A 26,520-nucleotide genomic window follows, 5' to 3' on the forward strand; every position below is an offset into this window, starting at 1 on the left:
CCGTTTTGCCTTGGAGGCTCTGGGGGCTAACGGACTGTAAGGTTAGGCCAGCTGGCATTGACCTCCTGTCAGGCACATACACGTGCTAGGAAGATGAAGGCACAGTATAAATTCTGTGGTCAATGTCAGTGATGAAAATTATATTATAAAATGCCATTTAAAATTGCTATTGGTGCTTATGAAAGAAGACAGATACTAAAACTTCAGGACTAAAATACAGACACTGATGAACAGAGTAATTCCATACAGTATGGCTCAGTGGTTCTCAAACTTATTGGTCTCAGGAGCCCTTTACATCCTTAAAAAGGAGATTTTAGTGACAAGAGTGGCATTATTTTACAGTTTTGCAAATCTCTTTAATGTCTGGCTGGATTTTCATATCTGCCTCTGTATTCGAGCTGTTGTGATCATCTCTTTTAGGGGAAGTACATGAAGAAAAGCCACCTTCGATATATGTAATTGGAAAAGGGAAGAGAACTTGAATAGGTTTTTTGGATATTTGCAGATGTTCCTTGATACTGCACTAAAGGTCAAAAAGTGGTACTTTCTTAAAGGTTAGTTGCGAAGTGGTGTCTGAAACCGTATCGATGAACTTTTTGTACTCTGTCACACTGACATCCATTCATTGGTCTATTTGCACTTTAAAGGAATCTTTTACCCATCCATGATTTTGAGACATCAAACACTGGCCATGCGGAAAACACTGGCTCAGTGGGTTACGCAGATGTTCCAAATGCTGGCACTTGTTAGTCTACAAGATCAGTAGCGCCTATCTGTTAATACCATCATTGACCTTTAAGCACCAGAGAGCTGTCAAGCTCACAGAGGCAGATGCAAGATTTCCAAAATTCTGATTTTTGCTTGAAAGCTCAAATGTTGTGGTCGGTGACAGGTACTGTGGGTTGCTTTCCTTGAAGTGACAGGCTAACGTTTCACTCTGAGGAAGTGTCTGTCAAATACCAAGTCTGAACAACTATAGTTTGTCATTCGTTCTTTCAAGTAAAAATGGTGTTTCATTTAAAAAAAAAAAAAAAAAAAAAAAGAAGAAAAAAAAAAGGCCTGGGCTCTGCACTAGAGTGAGAAGGTTGTGGCATCAGACGGTTCTGGGTGATTCGAGGTCCAGCCAGGATGATCGAGGTTGTCTGCAACGACCATCTAGGGACGAAGGTCCGAGTTAAATGCAATACTGATGACACCATCGGGGACCTTAGAAGCTGACTGCAGCCCAAACTGGCACCCGTTGGAACAAGATTGTTTTGAAGAAGTGGTACATGATTTTTAAGGACCACGTGTCTCTGGGGGACTATGAGATCCATGACGGGATGAACCTGGAGCTTTATTACCAATACAGCAGAATTTCTTCTCCCACCCTCATCCCACAACACTAGTATGGATGCTTGTTTTTTTTTTTTTTTAAATATTTATTTTATTTACTTGGTTGTGCCGGGTCTTAGTTGAGGCTCGCAGGCTCCTTAGTTGCGGCAGGCGGGCTCTTAGTTGTGGCATGCATGTGGGATCTAGTTCCCTGAACAGGGATCGAACCCAGGCCCCCTGTACTAGGAGTGCATAGTCATATCCACTGCACCACCAGGGAAGTCCCTGGATGCTTATTTTTGAAAACCCATGTTAATAAAAACTTAGAGGCTGAAAAACAAAAACAAAAACAAAAAGGGAACTAGTTCTGCTGGCAACTCAAATAACCATTCAAGTGTTTTTCCCTGAGACAACTATTAGCACTTTGGTATGCAAAGAGAAATGCTTTAAGTACATTTCCCATTTCATCACACAGAATATTAAAATGCTATGGAATGAAAAGTCAAGATTGAATAAAATTATCTTTTACTGTTTCATCAAAGGGATTTATTTTTAAGGCAAGTCTGTGGCAGTGAAGCATTACAATGACCACTAGTATAGTCTGAACCATTCCCTTGACTTAGGCTAAGGTGCTAGTACTTTTACCCACTGTTGCTTTCGCACTATTAGAAAATGGTAACACAATGAATAATGCCTTATTATTATTATAAAAATAATTCTGAGTTTACTTACAGGCTCCCTGAAAGGGTCATGGGGACCCTCAGGTACCCCCCCAGGTACTCCCTAAGGGTCCATGAACCCTACTTTGAGAACCACTGATCACATCAAGGAAGATGATAGGACAGTTTGAAAGAAAAACTGGCAATGTTGGAGAAGTTTTTTGGGAGGAGGAGATTTTAGTTGACTGGGAAAACTGGCTAGAGAGCACACACGCATCTCATACCTGCTGTTGTAAGAGATTATGAATTTTGGCCATGAAAACACTCATCAACCACGCATTGATAATTTGTATTAGATCAGATTTCTCTTGAATACTGTTACTATTTTTATTAGTCTTTGGATGTACGAAGTGACAAAATATTGACCTTTGCTACAGCAGAGCTCAAAGTGAGCTTTTTTTGGTGAGACAAAGGAAAGCTTCCTCCAGAAGAAAATTCCTGATTGACTTAGTAATTTCTATCTAATGCTTATTTATGGAAAAATCAAGCAAATGCTTTATGCAATGATGTAACTGAAGGAGTCAGCCCATCGCAAGGATAAGAAAAGGTGCTTTTCAAAATGGAATAAAGCAAGGTGTTCTTTAGAATTAAAAAGAAAGTGACAGGAAAATTCCTTTTCACTTTAGGACAGACGTTGGAGACCCAGCTGCACACATAGGGTGACTGATCAAAACAACTGCTTCAGCATTATGAAGAGCTGATTGATGCAAAGCACTCGAATTCACTTCAAAAACTCTACTAAGCAAGGCTTATACCAACTTAAGGTGCAAATTAAAGCATGATCTCTATAACTTAATTTTTTAAAAAGTATATGTAGAGAATTCCCTGGCAGTCCAGTGGTTAGGACTCCTCGTTTTCACTGATGAGGGCATGGGTTTGATCCCTGGTCAGGGAACTAAAATCCCACAAGCCACGAGGCATGGACCAAAAACAAGTGGGCTTCCCTGGTGGTGCAGTGATTGAGAGTCCGCCTGCCAATGCAGGGGACACAGGTTCGTGCCCCGGTCCGGGAAGATCCCACATGCCGCAGAGCGGCTGGGCCCGTGAGCCATGGCCGCTGAGCAAAAAAAAAGTACATATATCAGTAAGCATTGTTACTTTAATATGCAATTGGGCACCTGAGGAGTATTTCAATATGCCATATCTTCCGCTGGTTAGAAGATATGGTTAGCACTTTTTAAAAAAAAAAATTAATTAATTTATCTATTTCATTTTTGGCTGTGTTGGGTCTTCGTTCGTGCGGGCTTTTCTCTAGTTGCAGCAAGCGGGGGCTACTATTCGTTGCGGTGCGCAGGCTTCTCTCGTTGCAGAGCACAGGTTCTAGGTGCACGGGCTTCAGTAGTTGCAGCACGCAGTCTCAGCAGTGTGGCTTGCGGGCTCTAGAGTGCAGGCTCAGTAGCTGTGGCGCACGGGCTTAGTTGCTCCGCAGCATGTGGGATCTTCCTCGACCAGGGCTGGAACCTGGGTCGCCTGCACTGGCAGGCAGATTCTTAACCACTGCGCCACCAGGAAAGTCCTGAGGTTAGCACTTTTATCTTAGCAAAGAACATGAAGGGCCTGACACAAGACTGCAGGGATGCTAGAAGAGGGTGGGTGTAGCATTTGAGTGTATGAAGGGCCAATCAAAATATGTGTGGTCTTACCCTACAGAGAAAGCTGATGAGACATGCTATCAAGCAGGGAAGAATACATAATGCATCTGTTCCAAAGAGCTGCTCCTGAGGGATGAAGCATTGCAAGCTTAGGTTTTCTACATGAGATTCTGACACTGCAGAATACTCTTCCTTAATTTTTAAAACAAAAAGAGAGCTGGCCTTGCCTACCTCCTCCCCATGTTCTTGTCTCTCCCATTCAGAGAAAGAGAGACGTGCACTAGAAGTAAAACGCAGCATCCTTGGAGGAGCAGTGAAGCCTGGATGAACAGACGTCTTACCTTGGGGTGATGGGCCCGGTGCCTGCGGTCTATCGTCACATCCCCCCTCTGAATTGGTGAAGACACTTCTGATCTGTAGGTTCGCTGAGGGGAGTAGCCCTGATAAGCAGCTATGGAGCCGTGGGACGGTGATGTGGGGATGGAGTGCATTGTCTGGTCAGAAATATTAACCATGGTTTTAGGACTGGTCAGGGTGCCATGGCGAGGGAGGGTGCCCTGCTTGTTATAAAACTGACGCTGCTGCCACTCATAAAGCTGCCACATGGTGTCATCTCTCATGGATCTCCGCTTCTCTTCGGCCGCAGGCCCAGCTGTCTTGTCGTGAACGGAAGGAGTTACGCTGCAGATACTTTCCGGCCGGGTCTTGCTGTTTCTTGGGAGTGTTCTATAGCCTTCAGGGTAGCGGGCCACGATATGGGTTCTGTGGCTTGGCATATTTCTTGGTAATGTTTGGTAAGAGATTACTCTGAAATAAAAGAACAATTGGAATGTAAAAATGAAGGAGAGTTGTTTCCCAGATTCTAAATTAGAGTAAAATTTTTTTTTCCTCTTGGTAGGTAAAATATATACTTAGGACTTATTTTTTTTAAAGACCAAAGTATTATACAGGGTACAAGTGATTAATGAACAGATTTTAATCTTTTTATGAAATTCAATTCAATGGATTTATTATATTAAGTGAACAGCATCTATGTCACTCACATAAAAGACTATTAGTTCCACACAAGGTACAGTTTTATTGCAAGAAAGAAGAGTATTAAACTTTTTTCAGAAATAAGAATGTTCAAGATCTCATCTCAAGTCTGTCCTCATATCTTATTTGTTTTTACATAAATAAACTCCTAGAATCTCATCTTCACACATCTCACCAGAATAGTTAAATAGGGTTTCTGCGTGTGGATGGAACACTAGAGGTTTTGAGTTGTGCCTAAGAGTGTGAAGACAGGAAATGAAGGACTGCAGGTGGTGATGCTCTACTGTACCATGGCCTTCTGAGAGCATGACTGTTTATGGGAAGAAGTACATCAATCAGTACATTTGTGGCTTGAAGGAATAATTTCCCTTGATAACTTTTCTTAATTTGAGAAATAAAAATGACTTGAAGCCAAAGCTCAAAATTTAATTATTTAAAGACAAAATACTTCCAGTATAATATTTCAGATACAAAACTGCAAATCTCCGGAATTTTACAATGTTTTAATATTAGTGAACTGCATTATTAGTCAAGTGGGAAAAAGCAGTTGATCAAAAACCAGGAGGGCCAAGCTTTCATTCTTGCTTTCGCACTAAGTGCGGAGACCTTAGAAAAGTTACACCTCTGGGACTGAGAGAATGTTCAAGTGTGTGTGTGGCGAAGACCGAGAGATCATACTCCTTTTAATACTTGGGGTTATCAACTTTCTGTTTTAAAATTTGTGCCAAAAGTATGAAAATTATTTTTAAAAAAACTTTACTATTCTATTGCAATGATATACTTAAAGATAAAAAGATACCCCTAAATAAGGAAGGGCATAATCTTAAAAGTGCTAGAGTCCTTCACATGCTACTGATATCTGGCCAACTGAAACGTTTTGGGATTCGGCTTTCTCATCTAGAAGATGATTTGATCACAGAGTGGTCTTACAATTCTAAAATCCCATGTCTTATATTGTACTTGAAATACTTCCAATTTCTTCAACCATTCCCCTGAATTGAATTTCCTTCATCACGCTGATCATCCCTCAGCTTTTCAATGTCTTGATTTAAAACAGGCTTGCTCAAAATTTATCCCCGTCACCCTCCCTCCCATACCTCCATCCCAAGAACCACTACACAGGGGCCAACCATCTGATGACTTTTGGGCTGAAGTGAGGGAGACAAGTACCCAATAATGCTCTGATATAAGCAGTAGAAAGAGTTTAATTTTTTGCTGCTTTCTCTTCACGTACATTTCCTAATTTTCCCCTGCTTGGTCTCCCTTCCTATTCCTACCTTCTCCGTTAAGCCAGAAACTGGAAAAAGTCCAGAGCTGGCAACCCCACAGCTATATGCTTAGGAAGCGTGTCAGACAGGGAGAAGATGATTCCATCCAAGAAATTCTGCCCTAGCACTCAAGCAACGTACCCCAATATACCTTGGTTTATTTGGCCATTCATAAACTCAAGAAATATTATAGAGACCTTGCTGTGCAAGAAGCTCTGGATTAGGCATAGAACTATATCATAGAAGCATATACTGAGAACATAAATAATATTAACTTTATGCCCTATTTGGAAATCTGTAAAAAGATCATACATAATCACATAAAGAGGGGACACACATTTTCGATCTAAAATACATGAAAAACTGCCTGTGGACTAATGTTTAAATTCCAGTTCAGAAAATCTGATTACACGAAACCCAAGCATTCATAACACGTGAGCTGGAACCTGTGGCAGAGATGGATATTGAAGTTGAACACTTATCATGTGATCATTAACAGGCTATTTTCCTACCAAGTTTGGCTAATTAGGGATCACAAAGTATAAAAGGCTCTTCTGCCATCTTTCAAACTCCTTTTGGAGAATTTTAATGGAAAATCTGGTTGTCATCAAGTATATTTATTTTTATCCCATATACTTTCTACCATTTTGAGACCTCTTTTTAAAAAAAAACTACATTCTCCTTCAGTGGTTTTCCCCAAAGAAATTCAAATTAAGCAAAGTGTGATTTACTTTTAAGTGAAAGCTTAAGAAACGAACTTTGTAAGTGCCTTCATCAGGTTTAGTGCTCCATTCATCAGCAGTTGCCTGTCAAACACCATGAAAACCCTGACCTGTGATTCTGCCACGCGGAACAATGGCTTAGGCTCCCGGCATCTGAAAGGTGCCCGCTACTCACAAAGAAACTTTCAGGCTCTGCTCACAGATGCAGGCATCTACTATATGACTACATATTAAACCTCTATTCTTTCTCTCAGAACTTTAGGAATAAAAGCCAGCCTTTCATAAAGTTTCACAAAACCAATTATACCATGTATTACTATCATGCTTCTTCCCACCAATAAAAAATATTTCATTATAAAACCTCGCAACTGTTTCTTAAGCATGAAGTTCATATGATAATGTAGATGATCTATTTCAGTGATCCAAACTGGAATCCAGTCAGTGAAGCTGAAGCTGGAGGAGCAACGTGGAGAAAACTTTAGCTCAAAATAACCTAAGACTAGCCTTCAGAAGCTGCTGAAGGTCTGCAGTCAAAATAAAGAGCCTTTATGTGTGTTAATTATACTCAACCAAGGGCTTTAACAAGTGCTTGAAAACTAATACTCAACAACTAATGCTAAACTCAACAACTAAACTAATGCTCAACAATTAAAAAAAATTAACTTCCAGATACTGAACCCCTTCAACTATACCCATTCAACCTTAAGAAAGTATGATTTTATTTGAGGAAAAGTGCTTCTATTGAGAAGTGAGATTTAATTTGCTGGGTAGAGATGCAGCAAATCTTCTGGCTGGGATTTTTATTATTGCTTCCCTGAAAACAATTACCTTTATAAGTAAGTACTTTCAAACATCCTTTATAAGTACTTTCAAACATCCTTTCTTCCCCCCCACCGCCCAGAACTACCTCTGGCTTTTCTTCTAATCAAATTTTAGTTTTGAAACAGCAACTGTTTCTCACAATTTGTCCCTTGAGAAAATTAGAAAAGTGAGCACCAAGGGTGGAGGAGAAGAAAACGGAAGTGAGCAACTGAATCAAGGGAGTCGGGTTTTGCAGCCCTGGCTGAGCTGCACTCCTGAGAGAAGAGACTGGCAGACAGCCACCCAGACCGGAAGGACATTCCACTATTACAAAAGTTCATCTCCTTTTAACCAAAACATTAGTAACTCATTGTTTTCTGGTTTCCTACTATCGAGAGGTAAGAGTTACAGTAAGTCTTCAGTTAATTTTACTATGTTAGTTCATTAAAGTACGTTATAAATCTTGCATCACCAGCTTCCCACCTAACAACACAACACAACACAACATTTTTTCTCATCCACAATCACCTGCTTTTCCTCCGTTTCCTCTAGCCCTTATTTTCGGTCTCCTTTGCAGGCCCACCATCCTTTTTTTCCCCTTTAAATGTAAATGTTCTTTCTGATTTTCATCCTTACCTTTAAGCATATCTGATATAATGATGACACCCCAAATCTTATTCAAGCCCAGATCTCTCTCTGGAGATACAGACTGCAGGCACCTCAGATCTAACCTGTCCAATCACTCATTACCTTCTCTCTTCCCAAACCTTCTCTGTGCAGTGAAAGGCACCGGACAACGCTTGATGACCAGACCAAAAAGCAGGGCGTCATTCTTGATTTCCCCCAGCCGCTCAAATTAGACTTGAGTGAGACCAGTTTGCGATCAAGCACATCCAAGCACCCAACTAGCCTTGTCAATTATATCGTGAATACATCCCCCCTTCCTCTCCTCATTTCACTCATGCCAATAGTTTCTGAACTTTCTCCAATTCATTCTCCAGATTCTGCAGCAGGGATGATACTGCTGAAACACCAATCTGCATACATCTCCTCTGGTTTCTCTCTCCAACCTCGCTTCCCATCCATCATCACAGCAGTTGCGCCTAAGCCAGACTCATGTCTTTGGAGTCCTTTCCCAGCTCTATCAGTTTTGCATACGTAAACCAAGATAAGCATACCATCCTTCATATCTTGCCTCATATTTCACTTCCTCCAAAGAGGTTTTCCTGAACACTTAGGTTGTGTTGGTTGTCCCTGAAACATCTTCTTACAGCATCCTGTTCTTCCATCACTGTATTTATCACCATATACTGTACCTGTTTGTTTAACTTTCTCCTCTACTGGACTAAGAACCTTTGTGAGAAATCTGGACTATATCTTTTCAGTATTTCACTTTCTGGCCCCATGATTACCATAGAGTAGTTATACTATAAGTATATGAAAGAACAAATGTGTACATTAATGAATAAATGCTTAGATGAATAAATATAATACTTAGCCATGTGCATTATGAGTTTAAGAAAGCCAAGGAATGAGACTGAGAACTACAGAGCCTAAGCCTTTCTGGTCTCCACGTTACATGTCTCAGGAGAGCTTTGTATTACATCAAGCTGCAGAAGCTACTAGTGGAAAACAGCAGGGCGGTGGGGAGAGTGAAGACAAGTTCTCACTGTGTGTGTGTGTGTCTGTGCGCGCGCGCACGCGCGTGTGTACACGTGCACGCACGTGTGCATGTAGAGGGGTGAGGCTAGGTCTTGCAACTTTCCTCATCCCAAACAAACATGATCTGTACCCACAGCCTATGCCTTCTCTTGTGCTGGGCCAGGGAGGATGACTCCTTGCTATTAGTAAAGTTGGGTGACAGAACACTGAGAGGCAGAGAAAAAACACTGATATCTGATTACCATCAAAAAAAGATGAGTAATGAAGCTGTAATATCTCAAACGCAATTTGAACTCAATACTTTGAATTGGTATCTCAGAAATCAGTCTCCCACCAACATAACAGGAAAGAAACCTGGGTTCACAACACATAACAAGACACTTACCCCCTGGTTTCTTCTTCATGACCTCTCCCCTTCTGGATTTTAATCCACTGTTCCAGCTGTTGCATTGAATTCGTTCTCTGTATGACTCGATCAGCCTCTGTGTGTAAGGGCCCTGTATTTGGGTGACTTCCACCTCTAAGGTCTGCCAGGCTAACATTGACCGTTTTGTTCTCTGAACTATTCACATTGACTGGCCTGTAGTGTCCAGTCTGACCCGGGCACGTTGACCCGCTCTCATATTCAGACGACAGAGAATTCAATTTTACACTACTAATTTTTGTTAAAGGTCTATCTTGGCCATCCTTCTGAAATCCATATCTTTCAGCTTCTAATGCCTTTTTTTCTTCATTTTTGCTCATTTCCTTGTTTTTCTGGTTATTTTGGACCTCTGGTTTAATTAGCACTCTATGGTTGGGAAAGTTATTGATTTCTTTAGTTGGTGCATTCTCAGATGTAATCTTATCCACTCTGAAATCAGAGAAGAAAGCCAGAGTAAATCAGATGAAGTAATGCACATGTTATTTCTAGGATTCAATCTAGGAAAAACATAAAATTACCTTCGACTTTACCAAAAAACAACCCCGAAATGGTCACAGAGAAGTCTGCACAAATCCCCAGTATTGTAGTATGAAAACTCAAGTACGACACCAGAATGTATAAACAGAAAGAGGAAAAAAAATTAAACCTAAAATATACAGCGTATAAAGCACTAGAGGAAAAAAAGTGATGAGTGTCCCCACCATTAGAAATCTGGAAAGAAAGCAAATAAGATTGCCCTTTGACAGTGAAACCACAAAAATCCACACTTAAAAGACCACAGTAACTAGTCATTTGAAATAACATGGTTTCCAGCCAGGAGGGTTAACTCACCAGGAGACAAACATGACTCTGGTTTGTGGCAACGGAAATTACATTTGATGCTATCAAAGATCTGAACCCTACGACTGATTAACTCTCTGTGTCTATGTTCAAGAGGACCTGAGTTTCAGGTAAGAGCTCTTGGAGCCAGACTGCATGTGCTCAGCTGACAGCTCTACCTCTTACTAGCTGCATTTTGGGCAAGATGCAGAAACTGACCAAGACTCAATCTTCTCTGTGGTGAATGGGGAAAATTGTAGCACCAAGGAGACAAGATTGTTGTGAGGACTAGATGAGTAAGTCAGTGGCTGCCACAGACTCTATTACCACTACCATTCCATCTCATCAAGCAATTGTGGATTCGAATCTGGCATCTCGTGTCCACATCACCGCAGGAAGAATGGGCTGCTCAGCAGTATGTGCCTGGGCCACTGGGCAGTTTTACTGCTCACCATGCCAGCTGCTGTATCTGGGTCTTGTTGATGAGAATCAGCTTCCCTGAGACCAATCACTTCCAGGATCTGACAAGACCAAGCTGAGTGTCTGAACCTGCACGAAACTGCCAAGATCATACCACACCAGGGAGGTCCCTCTCGGGAACTGGCCAACCTTGCACATTTCAATACATAATAATGCTCCTACTGGATCCTAAGTGTGCTATTGCTGCCAGTTTCAGTGATGTGTAGAAAATACATAATCTATATATATCCTATACAGCTATACAGAGATAGCTCGTTAGGAATACAATCAGTGAGAAAAAATAAAAGGAAATGTGACTATTTTCTTTGGAGTACAGTTATGGACTATCCATATATTTATGTTAGATAAAACTCATAGCTTCCAGGTTGGAAGGAATATCAGACACCGTTAAAGTTTACTAAGATATGCTATAGAGCTTCTTTCCCTTGAAAGATAAAAGTCAGAGAAGATCTATACTAAAAGCACATTTATCCGTGCTAAATTCAGGGGTGGGGAGGATTTTTTAACACTGAATATCAAATATCTGAAAAGGTTTTTTAAAACTAGTTACCTCTTGTCTACCAAAAGCTATTATTTTAAATTAGAACTGCAATGAGTTTTTCCTCAATATTTTTCTCAGAGATTTAAGAGATGTAATCAAAAAAGACACATGCTAACTTTTCTCTAAGTGGAACCAAAACTGATTCAGAAATGTATGCTAAGATAACATAAATAATGTAAAACTTGTGATCCAATTTTAAAAAGTGACATTTAAGTTACTGCAGAAAATACATGCAAATATAGGAAATGAAAATAATGGGCCCAGAGATGGAAATTATTCAGAGAATGCATATTATGCTTCGATTTTTTAATGCCATCAAGGTTCTGCACACTCGGGGACAATGACATTGTAATTCATCGGTTAAATACTTTATAAATTTAGAAGAAATGAACTATCTAGATAAAAACTGGATGTTCTATCTCTTAGGTGATATGCCGTGATAAACATTTGTAAGTATTCTGGCCACACGGGAAAAAGAGCCCAATACCTTAAAACCAAGTAAACAAAATCTCCCCATCTTATGAAATGAAATAGCATAGTAATTAGGTACCTTCATATTGAATGATTAAGACTAACAAGGCAGAATAAAAATGCTGAGAGCTAGAAGTAGAATAAAGGACATAATTTCTAGAGGATAATGGTGACTGACACCAGGTTGGGCCGTTAGGTGGTATTCAACAATTCCTGGCTTAATAGGGCAAATTATATCAACACAACTGGCTAAAAATTGCTGTGAGCACATAATCAACGAATAGTTGTCACAGTCAAAACAAAATATTGAATATCATCTTTATCACCATAAATTATGAGTAATTATTAGTTTTTAGAGTGGAAAATACAAGAAAAGAAAATGGAAGTTGAAATTCTGGGATAAGTGAACACGTAATACTGAAATTACCTGGCAATCATATATCTTAATTATTATATTGATTTCTGTATTCTAAACAATTCCCTGAAAATTCTACTCTTAAGTTAATATTATCTTAAGATTTTCAATGAATTTTTTTCACCTACAAATTTTCTCTAGCTGTCAATCATAATCACCTCATTTTTACATCCATTCAGGTCGCTTTTACACATGGAATTCCAAAAGCAGATTTTCCTTTTATTAGCTCTCAACCCAGAAAATGTATACGGTTGAGGTGGTTACTCTCTCTTTTTTTTAAAATTAATTAATTAATTTTTGGCTGCATTGGGTCTTCGTTGCTGCACACAGGCTTTCTCTAGTAGCAGGGAGCGGGGGCTACTCTTTGTTGCAGTGCGCCGGCTTCTCATTGCAGTGGCTTCTCTTGTTGCGGAGCACGGGCTCTAGGCATGTGGGCTTCAGTAGTTGTGGCTCGTGGGCTCACGGGCTTCAGTAGTTGTGGCGCACGGGCTCTAAAGTACAGGCTCAGTAGTTGTGCCGAGCGGGGGTTATTCTTCACTGCAGCGTGTGGGCTTCTCACTGCAGTGGCTTCTCTTGTTGCGAAGCACAGGCTCTAGGAGCGTGGAATTTAGTAGTTGTGGCTGATGGGCTTCAGCAGTTGTGGTGCACGGGTTTAGTTGCTCCGTGGCATGTGGGATCTTCCCGGACCAGGGCTCAAACCCGTGTCCCCTGCATTGGCAGGCGGATTCTCAACCACTGCGCCACCAGGGAAGCCCCGAGGTGGTTACTCTTAAAAATAGGTGTCCCAGAGTTCAACCCTGGACCTTCTTTCCTTTTTTCCTCCATACTTTTCCCTAGCTCTAATTACTAGTGATTAGTTAATTTGGAATAGATACTTTAAAAAATAAACACAAATTTACTTATATAGCATCAACTTGAGTCTTTTAACTAACACAGTCAAAAGACTTTATTAACAGGTACACTTTAAAAAAAAAAGAGATTTACAATGTAACAATCATATAATTTCCTGAGAAGAGAGCAAAAAGATCAAATTTGCAACTTAGCGATCTTCCTTATATGAGATATGTGCTCGATTGTTGCTGACTGGAAGAAAAATTTAACTGTATCATAGATCTTTCTTCAAATTATAGGAATATATAACAAAAATGTTGTAAGTCCATTATTCAGCTGCTATTTACATATTTTAGAAAGAGATTTCCTCTCACTAGTTCTTTTTTTTTTTTTTTTTTTTGCGGTACGCGGGCCTCTCACTGTTGTGGCCTCTCCCGTTGCAGAGCACAGGCTCCGGACGCGCAGGCTCAGCGACCATGGCTCACAGGCCCAGCTGCTCCGCGGCATGTGGGATCTTCCCGGACCGGGGCACGAACCTGTGTCCCCTGTATCGGCAGGTGGACTCTCAACCACTGAGCCACCAGGGAAGCCCTCACTAGTTCTTAATATAGTCAAATATTAAAATGATTCATATATTAAAGCAGGGGAAAAAAATCACACTTAGATCAATTTTAACAGTACATATTTATATTACTGAAGAATCTAAGCCCTGGAGTTTTAAAAGAAAGAAGGTAGAATTCATCAAGAAGTAGATATATTTAGAAATAATCTAAATGCTTGATGAACTATTTTCTGGAGACATTCATCATAAAACAATCAGAATTAACCCAGAAACGCCAAAGAAATGAAACTCATCAAAAAATTTTATTTTAATTTATTAAACTTGAAAAACATCCAACATAATATAAAAACACAATGAAATTAACTTCATGAATATAAATTCCCTTCTAAGATTCAGAACCTTAAAAAACACCATCTTGTTTACTTTTAAGATAGCAATTGAAAATACACTTACCGGAAATTAAACGTAATTCTGTAAGAAGAAAGAACGTTCAGTTGGAATGTTAGGATTCTGCATTCACCTCAGTACACTGATAGGTGAAAATGAATAAAGAGGGAAGGTGGAATAAAAATGCAGGTGGTATTTCAAACTAACTAAAGGTGTATTAGTTTAATATAAAACATGAATTAATCCTTGCTTTCTGAGGAAGAAGTGGTTTCATATCATGACTACTAAAATGATATGTACTATGATAATGACATACTTGCAAGGCATGGAATAAAATGTAAGTGGAAATCACCATTATTTTCCCTACAAGCCTTTACCTTTTCACAGGTTCTGTCTGTACCAGGGCAGCATCTAACATGGCTTTCATCCACAACTCCATTTCCTTTCCTGTGTCAGTGCAGAAATAATAGGTCCGCATGTTTGGATGGGCTGCCTGATTGAAAATGGCACGATCATTTTAAATAGAAATATGGTATCTGTAAAAGAAAAAGAAAGAAAGTTCGGTGGCTCTCTACACAGATCATTACTATCCAATTTCAAAGAAAGCAGACTTGTCTTACATACCGATATAGAAATGAGGAACTTAAGAAAAATACAATTCAATATTGAAAAATACATACATATTACATTTTTTCTCCTAACTTTACCATTTTTTTCTTAAAAAAGAAAAAAGATGTATAGGAGGGGAAAGAGGTAAGAAAGGAAGCAGCTGGCCATCCCTGTTCCATGCACACATCCCTAGCAATTTCCATTTACTACAATTCACATCTCTCTATTCAAGAATGTTCCAGAGCAACCAGCAACACAAGTCACTGAAATGTACATGTCATAGCATTTCCCTCCTGTGTTACCAGTTCCTTTAGCCCTTAAAAGGTGCTGCTGTTTAAAGCATGCTGACTAATCCTTACAGACATCTATACACAAACGTAAAAGATCTATAAATAACCCAAAATGGCACTGCCCTTTAGCTTTTCTTCTCAAGTTTCAGAGCGAAAATGTAAATACACTGGGTTTGAGGCCTATATAACTGGTAAGTAGGTTTCTTTCTTTACGGTGGCCATCTGCCTCTATCCAGAGAAACAGAAAACAACACAAAGAAGGCGCTGCTGAGGGACAGCTACCCAAGTCCAAGCACTGAGTGCTCAGCTTAGCCCTGGGCCTGCAGCGCAAAGATGGGCAGCAGCAGTAGCTACAGCAGAGCAGAAAACAAAGCCAGATTAACACAACATGGTTAAATCAACTAGACGTCAATAAAATTTCTTTAAAAAAGAAGGGGGAAACAAAAAAAAGAAAGAAAGAAAACAAAGACCAGGGTGGGGAATTTTGTGGGGGGAACCATTCTTAATTTCCACTTAAGAATGCCTGTGACAGCTCCCTGGTAGACACTGAAGGACAAGGAAAAAGAAACAAAAGCTACTTCAGCATAGAATGAGGCAGAAGGAAGGGCACTAAGCACAGAGTTAGTCTAAAGAGACGAGAGGAGTGAATCTGGCGCCACACACTTCACTCAGAGATTCTGACTATCTATCTGCTTTACTTACGATGGCAAATTAGCTGCTTCTGAATCTTTTTCAGAATCAGGATATAAATAAATTCAATCAACACAGTGAGCAAATTAACTTACAGAACCAACAAATCTCACTTGACCACGTAAGGGATGTAACGCTATCTACGGAAACCACGTGAAAGAAACAGCTCAAATGCCACCAGTTGTTAAAATGATTAAAACCACCACCAAGAGTCACTGGACTGGCTGAGTGGGGTTTTGGAGAAATGGATGAAGACCACTGCCCCTATCTGTGATCAACGGAAGGAACACTGGGCTGGTGCTCAGAAGACCCAGGTGTAGCCAGGACTCAAGACACTAACACACCACACCCAAGCTTGTGATCCGTCAAATGGGAATATTTACAAGATGATGGCAAAGTTCCCGATTTAGCTTTAAGTTCCACAGTTTTGTTCAACAATTGTCTATAACTTCTACTTACCACTGTGAAAGCAGCAGCATCAGTGCCAACGGACTTAGTAGTAAAAGTGGCTCATAAATTCAGAGAAAACAACATGGCAGAGAAGAGAATTTGAAATAGAAATCATTATCCTCGTTACAGATAAAATCCAATCAAGATTAAACCGAATAATTACAGAGACAATATACTTAACACGCATGGTCACTTTTACTGCTATTTTAACATTCTATTTATATATTTTTTAAAAATCTATGTTTTTTTAGAGTTTAAGAACCAGCAAAATGTCCTATGACTAGTACAAATTCAATAAACATTTGACAAGTTGATGAGCAAACAAAAAAATTTAAACCTGTGCCCAAATAACAGTGTTAGTATCACAGAGTTGGGCAATGTACTTTTAAAAAGTTATTACTTTAAGTTATCAGTATTAGAGTTTGCTATAGCACCTTAAAATACTTAATGCCATTTCTCTGGTTCATACTGTTAATAACATTTATTGAAATGGGTAGCGACTGCCCTTGTAGCCACTGGTCTTTGCTCAGATATTACATTCTCTTTGAGGTCACCCATCACCCTCCCACCACTCCTGCCTTTCCCTCTCTTTTCTCCACAGCTAATAATGTAACACGTTAATTGGCAAAAGTTGTAAATCAGCTGCAGTCCTGAGTATTCTTTAAAAGTGGACAGGAATTAAAAATTGAATCAATTTTATAATGGTGCAAACATTTTCATTGTTAAATAACAGCATATGTTACCCTTGTATTTCCTCTTTTCCTTAAAATGAAAAATTTAAACCCTTCAGAGTTCTTAATTTAACACTGATTTTTAAAAAAATAGGTGACTTCTGAAATTTATTTCAGCCATAATCATAAAGCAAAGAATGCAGTATGGCCTTTGAAAACAAAAGTAACCAACTGAGTGTTCAAGTGGCCTCTTACTTGAGGGTGCTCTACAAGTCAGCACATCACAGAGATGCAGAGATGGGTGGGTATTGTTACTTAGGGGAGGGAGGCTCAGGTCTGCTTAGATTTAGTAATAGATTTAATGTTTCAACTGCAATATTCTCTCAAAACTATCTGATGTTCATGAAGTACTTAGACCCAAGAATATCTTTGTAAATATCCTATAAAATCATGAATGCACATGTATTATGTTAAATAACACACCACCCCCAAATTTACTATGAAAAAATTCAAACATACAGTAACCTTTCAGGAATAGTACGATGATCACCAGGATACCTACAGCTATATCCATCAATTATTAGCATTTTAACATATTTGCTTTAACTAGAACCATTTGAAAGTAGAGACATAAAAGACCCTTGGCCCCTAAATATTTGAGCACATACTGCCTAATTAAAGGGACACTCTCCTCCTCGACCCGAAGACCACTATTATGTTTTAAATATAAAAATAACTGTTACTAAAATATCTTTTTGTAATAATCCATGGTCAATATCCACTTTTTAATCAGTGCAAGATTCAAATGCAGAATAAAAAAGTATGATTATTTCCTTACCTTAAAAGCATATTTGCGATTGATGTGATCCTCGGAGGTAAGCATAGCTATCTGAAAACTAGGCAACAGTATGCTTCCCAGAATACCCTCTTCTTTCTCATCTAAGAGATAATTGAACATCTGATTAGACTTTTAAATGTTCTCATGAAACAGAATAAATTTTCTTGAAACTTATTTTGACAAAAAATCAAAAGATTTTCATATATTAATGAAGAATTCATGTATTGTTTAGGTAGTTCTTTGTAAGGTTTTAAAAGAAAATATTAAATAGCAGAGTATATATACTGCTTTACTTTCAACACGCTTCCCTATCCTAAGCAAATCAGAAATTGGCCCACATGTCAGAAAAAGGTCAATTAGACAGAAAAACAGCATACATTTGTTTGGCATATAGACTGCATGCTACAAAGCCCTTTGACATGTGATTCACTGAAACTACATTAGCATATAAGTGAGGACACAGAAAATTTATAAAAGGAATCCACCCACATGGCTGGTAGGATATAAATGTGCAACCATTTTAAAGCTAGGACAAATGCACGGCTCACTTGTCACATCCTTCAGACTTGGCTCAATTTCTCATTAATAAAGCCTTCCTTGACTGCTCTATTTTAAAGTGCTTCCCACCCTGACCCATCCCAGAGCCCTCTCTTCTCCTTCTGGAACTCCACCACTGTCTCCCCTCACCACCACCCCAATTACTGCTGATACACTGTATGTTTTAGTTTTTTATTTATCATCTTTCTCTCTCCACTGGAATGTAACTCCATGAAGACACTTAGAACAACAGTAGCAGATACTCAAAAAATTTTGAATAAATGATGATACACATAAATACATTATTGTAAATTATGCTATAAAAACCATACGCTTTTTAAGCATATATCTTTGAAGGGTTGTTTTTAATCAGTCGCTACAATATACAATAAAGTTATGGGAATAAATTACAAGCCTACAAGGCAAGCACATAAAATATACCCAGGAAAAAGATAAAACATTAATCTCGGCACAGTATAGATTCATATTATTAACTTGCTGCCTGGGGGCAGAGATGTTTATGAAACTTGAAATACATAGTACATTGTTAGAGACCCAAAAGACAAGTCAATAAAGCTGTGCACTAGGCTGATGAACTCACCAATGAGAAAAACCATAAATGAGAAATAATTCTTTTTATTATGCTTACCATGTTTTTTTATTATTATAAACTTAACGAGGGATTTTATTTATTTTCCCCTCACTTCTAGACTATATGGTAAAACTTCCAAAAGAAAAAAGTCACATTGGAGGTTATTTCTATAGCTTTTCTCATAACAGTGGAACAAAATTTTGCTTTTACTATACTGTACTCATTCAGGTACAGTTCACTAATACAAGTAAGAATGAACAAAAGTGCAGATTTATTCTAAAAGGTAAAAAAAAAAGAGGCAGAGAGCAGACATCAATTATAGAGAACATGACAATTTTCTATAATTGAGTCATATTCTAATTTTAAATCCAACTTTATGCTTATATAAAGCATATAATCAGAAACAGCTTGAAGTCATCTTTATTAAAAGATCATTTTTTATCAAATAATACCTTCTTCTATGTTGCATAATTGGAACTTTAGGAAATAACTTTCCTAAAGTTATTTCAGAATATGCAGCATCAATAAGCACAGGGTGACTTCACTGGATTAGCATGGACTGTTTCCTGGCCAGATTCCAAGCAGCTCTGAGATCCTGGGCAAGTTACTGATGCTGGGCATCTCAGTTTCATCTACTACAAAACTGAGGAAAACAAGACTTACCACTAAGGAACTTGTTGTGAGGGTTAAATTATTTAACAGACATAATGAACGCAATAATGCACTCAGCTCATACTAAGTGTTCAGTAACTACTGCCATTATTACATAAAACTGAAGGCATATAAAATCTTCATCTGTCAAATGACTAACCGAAGAGTCCCCTGCTAGATCACTTAAATGTTCCTAATCATGGCTTTCTTTATAGTTCTCTACCTAGGTAACTGTCTACCTAGGCAACTGTCTTACTGATTTTTTTTTTACTGTCTTAACTCTACCTAGGTATCTGTCTTAGTTTCTATCACCCAGCGGGCCTCGTATACTGCCAAGCGAAGGGTAGGAACTGAGTGATGTTTGTAGAAAGAAGGAACTCCTAGTTGGGCACGGAGAGTCGGCCAGGCCTTTCTTAGACTGCACGGCAGCCTAACTTCTCCCTCTGCCCTATCCTACTTCCCTCCGTTCCCGGGCCCAGGTCCCGATACCGAGAACACTCCCCAGTAGGCCTCTTGCACCCTGATCTCCATCACAAGGCTCGCTTCCTGAGGAACACAACCTGGGACAGGAACCATAAAAATCTCAACATTTTAGCGGATTCAGGTGACATTTTAGATTCCCCCATTCCTTCTTTTGCTTTAAAGACGTTCGGGAACAAGACAAGAAATACATATAGTCACAGCTGGGTAAGTAACTTACAGACCGGAATGTTGTTACTCATTATCGTTCCTCACCAGAATACTTCAATATTTTGCTAACTGGCCTCTTGGCTTCAAGTGCTACGGTGATTTTTCTAAAATGTACACTTGATCTTGATACTATTTTTTGTATTCAAGACAGGAGTTTAAATTCATTAGAATAACAAACAAATGCCTTTTGTGCCTTGATCTACTTTTTAGCCTTTACTCTTGCTACGTCTTCAGACATAACCTTCATTCCTTAAGTCCTATATGTAAATTTTACAAATATGTCATGCTCACTCATGCTTTGTACATGCTAAGTCCTTTGTCAAGATCACCCTTCTTTCCTAATCCCTTCCTTGCACAGGCCTGGTCCAACACTCATCAACACAACTGAATACTATAACATTTTTTCTCAGACTCCTGCTAATCTGTGAGTTCCATAAGCAGAGGGGTTTATATTGTTAATTTCTGCATCCTACCACCTAATAAGATGTCTGGTGCATCAAAAGAGCTCCCTGGGACTTCCCTGGTGGTGCAGTGGTTGACAGTCCGCCTGCCGACGCAGGGGACGTGGGTTCGTGCCCCGGGTCGGGAAGATCCCACATGCCGCGGAGCGGCTGGGCCTGTGAGCCATGGCCGCTGAGCCTGCGCGTCCGGAGTTTGTGCTCCACAACTGGAAGAGGCCACAGCAGTGAGAGGCCCGCACGCCGCAAAAAAAAAAAAAAAAAAAAAAAAAAAAAAGCTCCCTGTTAGTTACCACCCTAGTCTAAAGCCATCATCATTTCTACACAGTAACTGCTAACTCTTGTTTCCTTCCTTCCCCTTTATAACTCATTCTCTAACAGCAGCTTGAGTGAGCTTTTTGAAATGTAAATCAAAAGCATATCACTCTTACGCTAAAAAATACACAGCTGTTTCCTTATGGTATCTTGGGCAGAACCTAAACTCCAACAGAATCCAAGACTGGTGCAATCTCCCATCCATCTCTTTCCCTACTGCTAACCTCCCTGCTTGGTACACTGGTTTCTTTCTGCTTCTTCAACATCCCAAACACTTTCCTACCACAGAGCCTTTGCGCTATTGCTCCCCCCGGCCTGGAATGCTCTGCTCACTCTGCCTCCTCCTTGTCATTGGGATCTTGCTACCTAAAACATCGGCTCAGAGCCCTGGTCCATAGAGGCCCTTGCCCCATGCCCTTCTTTTCATATCATGACCTTATTTTCCTAAAAACACTTACCATGGTCTTGTTTATTTATCTGAGTTTATCTACTGTCTCCCTGACCTCTCTAGATGACAAGCTTCATGGAAGCCTTCTTTCACTGCTATTTTGAAAATACCTGGAACGAAGCGGGTCCTGCTCAGTAAACATTCGTTGAGTGAATTGCGTCCCACGGTAAACTTCATCAATAGACTGACTACAGAACAGAGCAATTTCAGTACTTTATCACAGTGTTCACGATATGCCTGGTATATTGTAAAGAACAGTGGGAACCTGGGCTTCCATCTGGTGTTGGATGCTATCCTATTGCAAAAAAACAGCAAAGCTCTTATTCTCTCTCTGAATTATTTCCCATATCCGTAAAACACAGACTGACCTGTCAAAAAATTCTGACAGCACGTTCTGTATGTTAGTATATTAAATGCTTTGAGACATATGGAAGAAATGAATGGGGCCATTGTATTCAGGGTACAAGAGAAGACGAGATTGGGAATTCCCTGGCGGTCCAGTGGTTAGGGCTCCACGTTTTCACTGTCGTGGGCCAGGGTTCGATCCTAGTCGGGGAACTAAGATCCCACAAGCTGTGCAGCGTGGCCAAAAAAAAAAAGAGAGAGAGAGAAGACAAGATCTGGGTGTTTAGGAGAAGTGTCTGGGTGCACATCCTGGCTTTGAGACTTGCTTGGGGAGACAGGCCAGCAACTGGACCTTGCTGCCCTTAGTTTCCTCTCGTGTGAATGGGAATAATAAGATTTGCCACCTTATCAGGTGGCTGTGAGGAAAAGATGGACAAGATCATAATGTTATGTGCTTAGCATATTGTAAACACTCCAAAAATTGCAAGCTATTATGATCATCTCACTAAAATCTGATAGTTTTTATTTAAAATCTGACATTTCCTATTGATAAAATAGTGAGAGTGTAGTATCATATGCTTCTTTCCATATGGAAGAATGGAAGTGAGTTAAATGTTATACCTTTCCTTTCTATATCTTCTTTTTTACATTCCTCCTGTCTGGGGAACTGTACTAAAATTAATAAATACATTGAATGTAAAATGCATATGGTTAATAATAATATGGAATCTCATACTCAACATGGCTTCTGAATTCACCTTTACTTTTTAAAAATTAGGTTAAAAGTTTTTCTATTTTAATAAAGGTGACAAGTAGCAAGCACCTTTCCATGAGCAATAATAACAGCAAAAGACAAGGAACTCAGTGAGCTTTTTGTTGCAAATTAACACTAAGAAATTTTTATATGAGAAGCAACAAACATTTTCTTGTTCTTATTTAAAGTTCTAAATGGTCTATAAAACGTACTGAAAAAGGGAGAAAAGTGCAAATTATAAGCTTAGGAATAATGTATGAGTTACAAATCCTGACTTTCTGCAAGACTGGGAAAACCTTTAAGGAAAATTGTAGAGTAAGTCTGGCACTTAACTAAAGATAATACCACAGTTGCGGCCTGACCAACATCTCCATGACAAAATGAAAGTTTATAGGTCTGGTTAATTCTGACTCAGCAGTACTTCTCAACCACAGTATTCAGTGGGGGGAAAAGATGAATACAATTCTAGTAATTTCTAAATCTGAAGGTCAATATGCACATGTTGCTTTGATAGATGACCACAGAATTTTGTCACACCTTTTTCTGGACAATCACAAAGTAAATTTTAAAACTGCTAATAGGCTCTAAAATTCTATTGTATTCTGTGGTATATAAATGAGTAATCATGCACTGACAATCTAATTCTTTAGTGACTGTTTCCAACCAGACTTTACAGAAGAAGGAATGGTTGTCCAAATTCATGATTTTATATTGTAGCTGAAGCAGATTTCTAGGGAGAGCACAGCCTATGCACCCCTTTCTCTGTTCATACCAGCTTTGTGGTATCTAACAGATCCACATGGCACATGATCAGAGACTTCTCTAGACTCTGACTTAAAATTGTTATTAATCAACAACTTATTAACCAGAAAACATTAAAAGAAGAAGAAGAAAAATAAAAGATGGACTTCCCTTTACCACTGGTGGTCCAGTGGTAAAGAATCCGCCTTCCAACGCAGGGGATGCGGGTTGGATCCCTGGTCAGGGAACTAAGATCCCACGTGCTGCTGGGCTACTGAGCCCGCGTGCCGCAACTACAGAGCCCGCGTGCTACAGAGTCCCCATGCGCTCTGGAGCCCCTGAGCCACAAGGAGAGAGAAGGCCGCATGCCACAACAAAGAGCCCGTGTGCCGCAAGGAAAAATTCTGTGAGCCACAACTAAGACCCGCCGCGCCCCAAAATAAATAAATAAATATTTTAAAAAGAAAAAAAAAATTAGAGAGAGAGAAATGAAGACTGCCTTTAATAATACCTTTATTTCTTCTCCACCAACATTAGTAGCCTGGTTTGTAACCCTTCTGTAACTTTCTCAATGTTTCATGGAGGTCTTTTTGTTTTATAAAAAACTGTGTGTGTGTGTGTGTGTGTGTGTGTGTGTGTGTGTGTGTGTGTGTGTGTGTGTGTGTGTGTGTGTGTGTGTGTGTGTGAAGGGCTGGAGGGGATCATAATAAATACATTCTATGTTATTTTTCTTATTTGCTAGTACATCATGGCAGTCTCTAATCTAATGCACTAAAATCATTTGCTGGGGAGAATGGGATATCTAACAGACTGATGGCTAGATCTGACAAAACTGACAAGTAAAAAGAATCAAACATCAAACTAACGTTTTTCATCTATTAGGCACTGAATTCAAGGATAACATTATAGAGTGAATACTCACATGTTCTTCACACAAAACAAATCAGTTCAGCACAATCAGATTACAGAAACTGGACCAAAACTAAGACCAATCTGCTTGAAGCACAATATCCTTCTGTCCCTCCGCCTTACTCAGAATTACATGTCAATAAAGAAAAGATTTTCTTGATACTATTTGTTGATAATAAAATAGCAAAAAGATTTGTAATATTTTCTCTTTAAAAGAGTATCTGATACTTAACATATATTCTATTGTTTACGGTAAACTCACCTCTATAATAAAAGAGGCAAAGGTCAGAAAGCACGAACCAGCGTTTCTTCCATAGCTTCATGCCAGTACTGTCCTGCATTAGATCAGCATATTAAAGGATTTTTTTTTTATTTCAGAAAATTAAAACTCATTTCTGGTTTTCTTATTTGTTTAAAATAAGCTTTTAAAACAAGGTGTGTTTGACATATGCTATACAGAAATCGAACTAAAACGCTAAGCAAAATTTTGGGTTTGTTGTCTAGGGACTTGTATCATATTAAGATATTCCCAAGTACACTGGTCTTTGAAGAGTAACACTGTCATGTAAAAGGAATTCTGTTGAAGCAACGTGATTTGGTTTCCTATTTGCAAGCAATTTGAAATCCCCTCTATTGAACACGTCTGCTAGCATGAGAATAATGTAATTGTGCAGCAGCGTGTGCATTCTGGAAAACCAGATTTAATAAATATGGTAATCTTCAACAAGAAGAAAAGTATGTGATTTGAAATTATTCCAAAGGTAATGTGATTTTAAATGACTGCGAATAAAGGAACCTTAGCATATAAACACATTTCATAAACAATTTTTTTCTTCTTACACAGACAGCTTGGGTTTTGCTTATCCAGCAGAAAAGAGTACCTACTTGGCAGCTTTTTCTAAGTTATTTAGGTAATAAAAATGCCAAGCTCCAACAAAATCACAATTTTAATGAAAATTACCTTCCCACATGCACTAGAGCAAAACCACAAGAGAAAACGAAACACAGACCCAGACCCAGACTGAGACACACACACACACAAAGGCAAAAAAGAGGTCAGTTTGTATGTGCATTGATTTATATTTCTTAATTTACTTCTAGCTATCATCTAAAAATGCCTTTAGAACTGAAGAAATTATATGGGTAAAAATCTCCTGAAGTAAGGGATCTGTCCTTAAAATTGACAGCTACACTAAGGAAAGCTCTCCCCCGCCCTCCCAAATTACATGGTATTTTCAATCTCCTAATTAATTATCTCTTTAGTACAGATAATTAAAAAGTTTAGATCTTTAAGGGCTCTACAAACAAATATTCTCTGTAAGTCACACACCAATTACAAAATAAACACTCATGGTAGAGAAACTGGTTGGTAACGCTTTGGCAATACTAAATTAACCAAGGGATCAAGAAATAAGAACAGCAATCATTTAAAATAAGGAATCCTATATCCTCTACAAAGCTCAATATCACACGGAGCTATTTCAATAGAATTTGGACTCAGAAAGTCTAGTTAAAAAAAACCTTTTAGCTTGGATAAGTTTAAATGTCAGATGGTTAAAATATAGTAAATGATCTTTAAGTAAAAATGAAAAGTTGGTATCCAAGTTACATACCCAATCAACTCAGTAAGAAATTGGCGAAACTAATCTGAATGGGAACTCTCTGGATTTTAAGTGGGTCTTCTGCCAATACAGTAGTTTAGTTGCCACCCAACTTTCAGACAGAGCAAGGTCTAATGAATGTTTCGTAACAAAGTCATTATGAATTTTACTGAATATAATTATTAGGCCATCTGAAAGTAATTAGCAATATTTGACAGAATAAATTAACACTATCAATGGACTAATATTTAACTTGCTCTGCATCATCTGTATACATGTAGAATCAGAGAGACAGGACAAAGAAAGATAAAGGTCTTGAATGCCGAGTTATCTCAGTTATCTGGAGTTCATTTATCTGAAACCCAGCTGCAAACTAGAAAGCGAAAAAGAAAACAAAAGCCTCTGAGCAATCCAAATAGATGTCACCAAGTCCAACGTACATGCATCCCTACTAATTCCAAAACGTACAACAATGTTCCAAAAAAGCTTAGTTACCAGGTTTCCCAGGTAACGCAACTATACAAACCCCAACTTATCAGGGTATCTGAGTGACCCATGCTTGATCAAACAAACAAAAGAAAGAAAAAACAGTACAGACACTTAACAGAGCGGTCTTGAGAGCACAGAAGCAAAAATCTGAAAAAATCAGAAAAATGTCAACTTATGATCAGATTTCTCTATAAATTAAAGCAGAGAAGTACATAATTCTACATTTCTTCAATGATTTTTATAGGATAGAAAAATGTGCAATACCTCTGTTTTTTTTTCCATTTTAAAAATATTTCTGCCTAGATAATTTTAGCATGCTGTTCCTAACATTTTCAGGCAGCATATATTTAATTTCAAATTCAGAAATACCTGCCCTCCCCCGCCCACAATATCTCTAAG

General features: G+C 38.8%; 1 protein-coding gene and 1 pseudogene across 7 annotated transcripts in view; one reads left to right on the plus strand and one right to left on the minus strand.

The window, feature by feature from the left end:
* The window catches only part of PLEKHA5 (pleckstrin homology domain containing A5), a 242,744-nt gene that overhangs the window by 63,490 nt on the left and 152,734 nt on the right, over window positions 1–26,520 (minus strand). For 5 of the 7 annotated variants that reach the window (XM_060166765.1, XM_060166764.1, XM_060166763.1 and 2 more), the window contains exons 7-12: window positions 24,294–24,366; window positions 17,592–17,692; window positions 14,421–14,536; window positions 9,499–9,966; window positions 3,967–4,432; window positions 2–85 (exon numbers count right to left, since the gene is read on the minus strand). In XM_060166765.1, the coding sequence (XP_060022748.1) occupies window positions 2–85; window positions 3,967–4,432; window positions 9,499–9,966; window positions 14,421–14,536; window positions 17,592–17,692; window positions 24,294–24,366 (1,308 nt within the window). Of the gene's footprint in view, window position 1; window positions 86–3,966; window positions 4,433–9,498; window positions 9,967–14,420; window positions 14,537–17,591; window positions 17,693–24,293; window positions 24,367–26,520 lie in introns of those variants that run through there. The other 2 variants (XM_060166768.1, XM_060166767.1) reach the window with 1 other exon arrangement.
* On the plus strand, window positions 1,129–1,388 carry LOC132529209 (ubiquitin-like protein 5; annotated as a pseudogene).

This window comes from Lagenorhynchus albirostris, chromosome 11 (genome assembly GCF_949774975.1).
Source record: "Lagenorhynchus albirostris chromosome 11, mLagAlb1.1, whole genome shotgun sequence".
NCBI classification, from domain to species: domain Eukaryota; kingdom Metazoa; phylum Chordata; class Mammalia; order Artiodactyla; family Delphinidae; genus Lagenorhynchus; species Lagenorhynchus albirostris.